Source organism: Loa loa (genome assembly GCF_000183805.2).
Source record: "Loa loa unplaced genomic scaffold supercont3.47, whole genome shotgun sequence".
Lineage (NCBI taxonomy): Eukaryota > Metazoa > Nematoda > Chromadorea > Rhabditida > Onchocercidae > Loa > Loa loa.
In genome coordinates, this window is record NW_018108227.1 from 275,087 (window position 1) to 284,016 (window position 8,930).

At 35.0% G+C, this 8,930-nt stretch overlaps 2 protein-coding genes across 2 annotated transcripts in view; one reads left to right on the plus strand and one right to left on the minus strand.

Annotated features, from left to right (window-relative positions):
* LOAG_12544 (hypothetical protein) overlaps positions 1-2,629 on the minus strand; it is a gene marked incomplete at its 5' end in the record, with an annotated part of 3,478 nt that extends 849 nt beyond the window's left edge. Inside the window, 6 exons of the mRNA XM_020448557.1 lie at positions 216-403; positions 477-648; positions 1,022-1,238; positions 1,493-1,671; positions 1,918-2,036; positions 2,407-2,629. Coding sequence (XP_020301311.1) covers positions 216-403; positions 477-648; positions 1,022-1,238; positions 1,493-1,671; positions 1,918-2,036; positions 2,407-2,629 — 1,098 coding nt within the window. The remainder of the gene's footprint in view (positions 1-215; positions 404-476; positions 649-1,021; positions 1,239-1,492; positions 1,672-1,917; positions 2,037-2,406) is intronic.
* A 322-nt stretch (positions 2,630-2,951) lies between these two features.
* On the plus strand, positions 2,952-3,336 carry LOAG_10193 (hypothetical protein; the record flags this gene model as incomplete). The annotated part of the gene is made up of 2 exons (XM_003145719.1): positions 2,952-2,985; positions 3,113-3,336. 2 exons carry the CDS (start codon positions 2,952-2,954, stop codon positions 3,334-3,336), a joined length of 258 nt encoding a protein of 85 aa, XP_003145767.1.
* Positions 3,337-8,930: the final 5,594 nt, after the last annotated feature.

The window sequence follows — 8,930 nt, forward strand, 5'->3', positions numbered from 1 at the left end:
CATTCCCTTTCCATGTGCCAGCAACCAAGTCGTTGCAGTTTATTCAAGCATCAATTAAATGGCTATTTAAATTATCCACAGATTGCATTAGACAAGCTTTGGAATCGCTACAAAACTTAGCTAATTTAATGCAAACTCCCAGCAATTCTATGCAGCACAGTCCGAAAGAAGAAAACGGGAACTCTAAGCCTTCGAATGCAAGAAAAGCTAATTACCTGCAATTCAGCAATCTGCGCATCCAGTTCAGTCAGGAAATCCAGCTCAACTTTTTCTAGATCGTTTGTTTGTAGAGGAAGTGGTGGTGGTGGTGGCGGTGGTGGTGGTGGTGGTGGTGGTGGTGGTGGTGGTGGTGGTGGTGGTGGTGGTAAATGGTGGAGGAGGAGGGTGAAATTTGGGTGGCGGCCTATAGTTAGGACAAGGAATATAAATGAAGCTGGACGCCACGTTCGGATACTCAGTCACTTGGTCCTCCTCACATCCTTCTCGTTCACAGTGGCAATAATGTGGGCTATGATGGGCACGATTTGGCTGGGTGTAAACTGGTAATAAACATTGGGGGGAATGCAGCGATCCACCTGATGAGCTAGCAATTTCCAAATTCGGCGAATAGGTCTGGTTATCCAGTAGCGATGATAAGTGGTTGAAGACCTACAATTCAAAACTCTAAATTATTTCATATAATCTTGAATACTATCAAGTCAGCACTGGGACAAAGATTTCGATTTTCTCTCTCCAGCCGGACACATCGTCGTATCCCAACGACAATGCTCGAAATCTAACAAGTCGCCGCCAAGCACAGGGTTAAATACAGATTTGCTAAATTTCATTTTCATGTGCTGGAAGCAGTGACTGATTGTGTCACTCAATCAGGACTATTGTGAAAATCTCTGTACTAAGTGGCTTGTGAATTGAGTGGATGGTAGCTGCATGTTGGTGTAATCATAGTTAAGGTTGAGGAAGTCATTTTCATTATAGCTGATAGAATTCACTGGTAATTTCCAATTAACGCGTAAGAGCAGACCTCTAGTTCATAATATAGATGCTCGTCGTCTTTGCGAAACCGATCGTCAGCATCAATTGTTTTTAGATCCTCCATTTCCAATTTGTTTTCCAAATCTAGCCCTAAAGCTTCATCCACATCAATTGAATTGCATTCCACCGCTTTATCCTCTAATCGACTATACTTTGCAGTTGCGACTGATGGTTGCCAATCCGGTGAATGCACTGACGATTCCGGACTGAATAACGGAATAAGAGCTTACAGTTAGAAGAATTCAAGAACTTGGTAAGTGGAGGAAATCTCTTCTCCACATCTTCTTGCTATTTCAAATAGAAATGAACCTTATTCTGTTTAGTTTTAGGATTTTTTTTCACGAGCATTCCATTTTGACTTTTAATGATGTTGTGAAGTGAATCGCACCTGAACCTTAGGAATTCTATAGATATCTTGAGAAAATTACTTCATCCAAAAGGAAAATGGAACACTCTGCACCTGCTATCTTGACTGCCATAACCGGAACTGTAAATACTTTCATCCATATTGCTGATGCGAAATGATGCCATACGATCTATCGACGCACACATCGATTTATCTGCGGATTTCGGTCCATGATAAGCATTGGTCTGAATCAGTGGGCGGCTGTGTGAAATCCACGGATTTGTGCGTATGTTCTAAAAATATGGTTTGAAAAATTCGAGACAAACTGATTTGTGGAAAGAAAGAGCAAGATAACAGCAAGCAAATCAGTTCAATTCAGATACTTGAAATTGAATCGAATTAAACCGGATCAGATCGGCTTTAGTTCTGTTTGTTTGCTCATTACTAAAGAAATGTTTATAGATTCAATGTAAATCTAGTTAACTTTTTTAGATTTTATTTATAAATAGATCTAGTCCATGAAGATTATGGAAGCATACCTTTCGTCCACAACTAGTTGGTGTGAAGAATGATTGGGAGAAGGATGTGGCAGGTTTGGAACTGTTGCGATATGAGTGAGTTACCGTTTCTTGCCTGTTCCAAGAAGACGGCTTTATTACTGCAATGGAAGAAAAGTAAGGTGAAATAATTGAGTAAATGAAAATATACGTGCTGCACACAACTTCTCTTAACTTGCTTCTCCTAACAATTGGGAATTGATTCTACGGTGCTTCATAATAGGCCAAAAATGGATGTTATGCTATCTCAGGTCGTAACACAGCAAGCACATCAGGGAAATCCTAGGAATGAAATAATAATGTCATGTGGTCACAATATACACACAAATGAGGATTATAAAATTATAGCTGAACAGTCTAGAATTAATATTTCTAAAAGGTTACAAGCAGTTTCTGATCATTGTTTTGTTCAAACTTCATTTTAAAATCGAGAATTACTATATTTGTTCAGTAACGCAAAATACTACCAACCATGCAGCTGGTCATTAATGACCACAGACTGTGTCAGGACATCAACAGAATGGTCTCGATAATTATGACTCTGTACGGCACTAACGCTGTAATGAAGTCGCGGTGCTGCTGATTTGGATTGCCTTTTGTGTGGGTGTAATCCCGAAGGGCAATTTTCTGATCGGCGAGAAGATCCACGACGTCGTAAAGGCAACTGCTCAAACCATGAGCTGAGGCGCTGCATCAGACCAAACTCTGAATTATGAAGAGTAGTTATAAATTGCTGGTGAAAACAAGTGTTGCTTCTGCATTTGACAGTGATTCGGTCCCAGAAAGCATAGGTTGAGTCCTCAAGGAGCTTTTTGGAGCAATGCTTAAAATATTTGTTTAGTTGGGAAAACGATTGAAAATGATTTTCGAAAATGTTTTCTCCATGGAAACAACAGCCCTTACCATTATAAAATGGCAGTTGAATTTGATAAATTTTTATAATTGAATTTCTCCCATGTTATAATATAAAGCTCTGAATTGCGGACCATAAAATTCTAGCGGTCATTTGACCAACAATGAAAGCAGCTACAACACCTCGAGTAGAATGTGGTAGTTGATGCATAAATCAATTCTTAATGGTCCTTGAGTATGTGATACATAAGGATATGATGGAATGAATTCGTGGTTCGAAAATTGCAAAATATAGTTCGTTCAGCTTTCATCCACCTTATTGCAGTTCAAAAATTGACGAAAATAGATGATGTAGAAAATGAGAGCATTATAAAAAAGCATCACACCTCTTCTGGGAACTATGAACGTTTCGTGTCCTCAACAAAAATTGTTGGTTGGTTTTGGAGCAAATTTTGGCGAAACGGACCAGTGGCTTGCTTTCCACAACCCCGAACCCCAATTGGAGGATGTCCTTATCGTTTCATCTGTTCTGAGACTAGTGAGCGATGAATTTAATATTGTTAAATGCACTGGGCTTGGAATTACATTGTGGTGATTCCCTAATGAAAGGAAGAAGGAGGAGGAGGGAAGTAGGAGAAAGCAAGGCATCCATCCAATTAGTTCACCAGCCGATGAACTGCTCAGGCCATGTAATGTTTGTACACCACTTCTCTTCATGTCACCATGCCTTTTTGATCGTCCACTTCAGTCCTCAAATTATAATGAGACAAAGACGGCTTGATTAATTTACAATATGTACATTTCACATTTGTATGCTTCTGATACACCATTTCAGAATCTCAGATGAAGTAATGTATGCGCAATGGGATACAATAAAAGAGCATAAATTAAGAAATCTTCGATGGGACACACTATCAAAAAACTGGAGAAGAGGTAAAGATCAGGCATAGAAGCAAAATTCACCGTTCTCGAAATCCTCAAAATTTTGTCTACGCCCCAATTTTTGAAGCAAATTAACGCTACAGAGAATCAGAAAAGATCGTTGGGAAATAAAAATTTCGAAGGCAGTTATCGACCTTTTGGCATGCTGGCAAGAAATTTCCCATTTTCGAAGAAAATTCTTTAACCTATGTAAGAGATTGGACAGAAGGAATCAACTGAATTATATCAAAAGAGAAATGAATTCCAGATTAAAAGTAGTCAAATCAAGACGACATCATTGGTCCGTCGATGTTGAATCAATACTTTTGTAGAAAATTTTCGCATAAACCATATTTAGAAATTGATATAAAAGAAAAAGAAGAATGAAACAGAATATCTACTTTAAGGGAGTAAATTTTTGAAATTCGAAAATTTCCAATGATAACAAAGATCAAGCAATAACGAAAAATTAGTTTTTATTTATTTCAACCTCTGCTGAACAGTACCATTAATTTACCTGATATTTTCCTGTCTGCTATTTATCATAAACTTCAGCGTTTATTTGTACAGATTGCTATCCTAAACTAACGCTGCAATAATTATGTTGAATGGAAGATAAGATAGTAGTAATCAGGACTGATAAAAGAAGTTTGTTAAATTAATGTGATTTACAAACTTTCTGATTCCATTGTTTCACTGCAGAATGCTCTACTGATCGTTATGATTGTGAGTACAAATACAAGAAAGAAGCAAAAAACTTCCAACTGCTCTGGAACATACATCGTTGTGCACTAGAATATGAAATAACTTTTATTATCCTATAATCCATTCGTCTCATTAAAAGACATCGCGTTAATTATTTGGAATATTTAATTACCATAGTATGTATCAAAGATGATATATCGACGCGTATTTTTTCTTCAGAATCTAACATTTTCCACTGAATGTGATAGAAATTAGGCAAAGAGAATGTGAAGAAAGGAGAAAATGAAATAAAGTGGACTGAAAGGATGTATAGGACAAAGAGAAATATAATAAAAGCTGAAGAATGGGACGAAGGCGCTTCTTCAGTTTGGACATCATAAACTCTATTACCACCACAATATCTCTACTACTGTTGGATTCCATCAAGCATCCCATACTCCCTCTATCCTCAAATGTTCATTCACGTTTTCATGTTTAATAATTTCCCTACTGCTTTTACTTTCCTTCTGCATGTTATATGTCATTTAGATACACAATGAGTCATTATTACTTCATTTCATCTCTCAGTAGAGCCATTACTTGCAGTACTTTCAGTGCCACTTATCTTTGCCGGAACGGATGCAAGGGAAAGGGTCAGTGTATTGAGCAACACGGCTTTCTTTGTTCCACATTACGAAAGATTGAGCATTCATGAAACTTATAGAATATCTAACAGTTGTAATTAGAACAACATATCACCTCGAACATTAGAAGTACTACTGATTTTAATTTCTGATATTTATCAAGTACAAGCATCATTGTTGCTTGACAAAGCCGCCTATGCAAGCACAGGCGACGGATAAGATTGAAGTCACAAAAGTTACTTGAGTTAGTGTTAACTTTATCACTAGACATACCATGAAGAGCGATGTTGAAATTTAAATTCAGATTTTAGTTTAAGTTTAAATATTTCACTAAAAAAGAAAAACATTTAAAGCCTGTTATGTGCAAAATATGAGACGTTATCATATAGAGTTGAATTTATGGTAAATATTAATAGGATGTCCGATTCTATGTAAATTATGGACGAAATCTCGAAGATTTGGCTGTGTGGTAACAAAAAGAGATGTTAAATTAGCAGTTGAAGTAAGAAGTTGTAAATTGTAGTTATACCTCAGAAAGGAGGAGGAGGAGGTTATGGAATTACTGAGGAAAGGTAAGAAAGGAGAGAAAGGGAAAAGGATGGAAAAACAGGAACCCTTTCCGCTTAGCGGTTTTTGGAATAGTGTAAAAGGACAAAAAGGAAAGATTCTACTTCTACAATATTTGAGATAGCGTGTTCGACATACCAAATTTTCACTACAATATCCATTCAAGGAAAAATTGACCCCTTGCAATTAAAGGGTCAATGCTTGAATAACAAGCAAATTTTCTTCCTTCTGGATTCTATCTCAAAGTTGATCCCATATCTACTTTTTTTCACATAAAATCACGCAAGGTTTTCTAGAGTTCATAGAGTTCACGTAAGATCTTCGTAATATTTTCAATACCATACCGGTTTTTGTGATTGTAACTGCAACTTAAATGAATTCTTACAAAGTAAACCAACTGAGACCTTACCAGACTCTTTGTTGAAAACTTTTAAACTGGTGCGTTAGTTCCAAGCCTCTTTCTATGAAGATGTAAAAAAATTTTGTATTTTCCTGCAAAAAATATTATTTAAATTGATTTCTAAATAAAGCATTCTACCTAAATAAAAAAAAAAGGCTATTCTTGACAAACTCAATGTTACTGTTATTTGGTTGGTAGGAAAATAAAACAGTTTGAAGTTAAAACCAGATAATTGCACATTTGTATATGTCTATTTCAGTGCATGCTCCTGAGAATCGAAAGTGAAACCCTTGAGACGTCAATCATATTAAACAGAGTGACAACCTGGAATAGGTGCAATAAATCAATTTAATTTTATACTGTCACTAATTAAAATAGGGGAATTGTTTTTGATACAATTATAACGCTTTATTCATGCATGAAAATAATTCTTCTAATATGGCAAATTTTTGCTGCAAATTTCGCCAGAACTAGTCCTATCCATTCAGTCCTTCAATAAAACTTCAATGATAAGCTGGTGTATTTCACTGAGGAACAATTTACTGTACTAAATGAAATTTCATCAAATATATTCACTGGTTCCAGTTGGCCGGCTAACAAGTTTTCGCTGCAGATTGTGGAAAGACGATGTTAGGACCATGGGAGACATAATTTTGCTCATTCAATGATAGTCGAACTGTGAGGAAATAATATCTTCAAAGATGCCCATGCCCTGGTATTGATTTATCAACTAAAACTTTCTACGACATCGAGCAAAACGTGTTTCTTAAAAAGTTTGAAATACTCAGTCATTTAAGCACGTATTTTAACTGCACGTAATTTGAATAGTGTGCTTATATTTAGTTATCAAAAAGCATAAAAAAATTGGCAAAATTTTTCAAACGAAATCAAATAATTCATAAATTTTGCTTTGATGTCATATAATAAATGAACTAGACAAGTTTTTCGTTTCAAACTGAACCACAAAAGTTTTTACAAACTTTTCATTTTCAAAAATATTTTAAGTGCGAGGCTAAAAGAACTGCATTTCACAATAATTTGTAGTGCAATTTAGTCATAATGTCTAAACTAACATGATTTGTTTTCTCAGATGAGCTTCATTCTTCATTTTCAAAAAACGAGTGATATTGAGGTTTGAAAATTTTGATCACCTTGCGAAATTTTTTTCGAAGTAATAAGTGAGCTATCAATTTAGGTAACATCCAACAATTTTTCCTAACTCACTAAATTGTTCATCAAGAATGTGACTAATACAGATTGAAATTTTTTTCACGAAATAAATTTACTTCAAAATTTTCCAGAAGATTGAAAATACAATGGGTAAGAAAGAATAATGAGAAAATTTCAAGAGCTTTAAGTTTCCCTTCCTTGCAGTCTCCTTTATTACGGGCAGAAACACCGAGATGAACATATCTGTGAAATTTTGCAAAGAAGAAAATAAAGAATCATAAATAAAATTAATTTTTCTTTTCTTTCAAAAGAGGAAATCAAATCAGGTCGCCGATACATTTATCAGCTAGATTGCATTTAAAATTAGATTCAATATTGACAAGCAGTGAATAATATCAAGTCAAAAAGTTAAAAGGTTATGCTTATATTACAGAAAACCATATTTATTGCATGCAAAAATGTATTTCATTTTTAAAATCTTCTTAAATAAATTTTAGAAATCACCTTTCGTCACAGTTCTATAGTTTTTCTTTTGTTTGTAAATTTGAAAGAAGGTAATGTCACACTATGGAAGTTAAGAGTAAGAGCAAAAAGTAGTGCAAAAATATATACAAACTTTCACGTAGACAAAAGCTTTCACGCAATTACATTACTCTTCTACCCTTTAAGTTGAAACGTTTTCATATTTCGTCAGATTTATGCAAATGCTGTCAATTTCACAAAGAATAAATAGTCTTTCCTTCTCTTGTCCCAAACGTTTGGGAGTTTTAAACAAGTGCAAATTTGTGAAATGGGACAGGCGAAAAGAAAAGCGATAATATATGGATGGATTAAGAGCCAGGCGGAGAATTCAATCAGTACTAATCAAGCTTCGCCTTCCCTTAGGACCTCAGCAAATAGGCAGTTTTCATGCAGTATACTTTACCGCACTTACTAATTCAATATATGCCTGTATTTGGACATCTCTATGATGCATGAATCATTTCTTCGAAATTTAGATAACTTAATTCAGAAGCTGCTGTCCTGCATCGGATCCATTAAAGCAAAAGGGTTCGTTCATTTAATTCGATACTCATATAGTAAATGAGCTAAGGCATACATTTTTTGGTTATTACCTGTTTCCTGGAATGATCCTTTCACATTTTGCTTCAAATGAGAAAACATAAACAAGCAGTTTCATAAAAACTTTCTTTTCATCTATGGAAAAAGACTTTACAATTTTTGCAGAAAAAGATTTCGCGATAAATTGATTAAACTGAGAAAATAGAAAACATTCAAAAACAAAAGAGAATTGAACAAATTATCATACATCATCCATGGCTATTAACTTTAGTCTTCATAAAAACGATCAGAAATAAGTCTAACATGGATGATTCCATCTGTGAAAGTTAATTAATGAGGAAAAGAGGGAGAGCGACAAAATAAAACGATTCAGTGCTGGGGAGATCATCTTTACTTTTTACTTTTATTGACGATCTGAGAGGAATTAAGTTAACTTTTGCGTAAACGATGACAGAAATCAATCTCACAGAAAAAGTTTTCAAATCATCACGGAGAAATGGATTCAGTGAGTGTAGAAGAATAGAGCTTAACAAATCATTAAGATAATTAGACGATTCAACCGCTTTCAATAATTTCACCAAAACTATATTTGTAAAATAAAAATTATTAAAATAAAAATTACAAAAGCGTCTAAATTTGTACGACCACCAAAATGCACGGGCCGACGCCAATTCAATGAGTCGAATATTTCATTT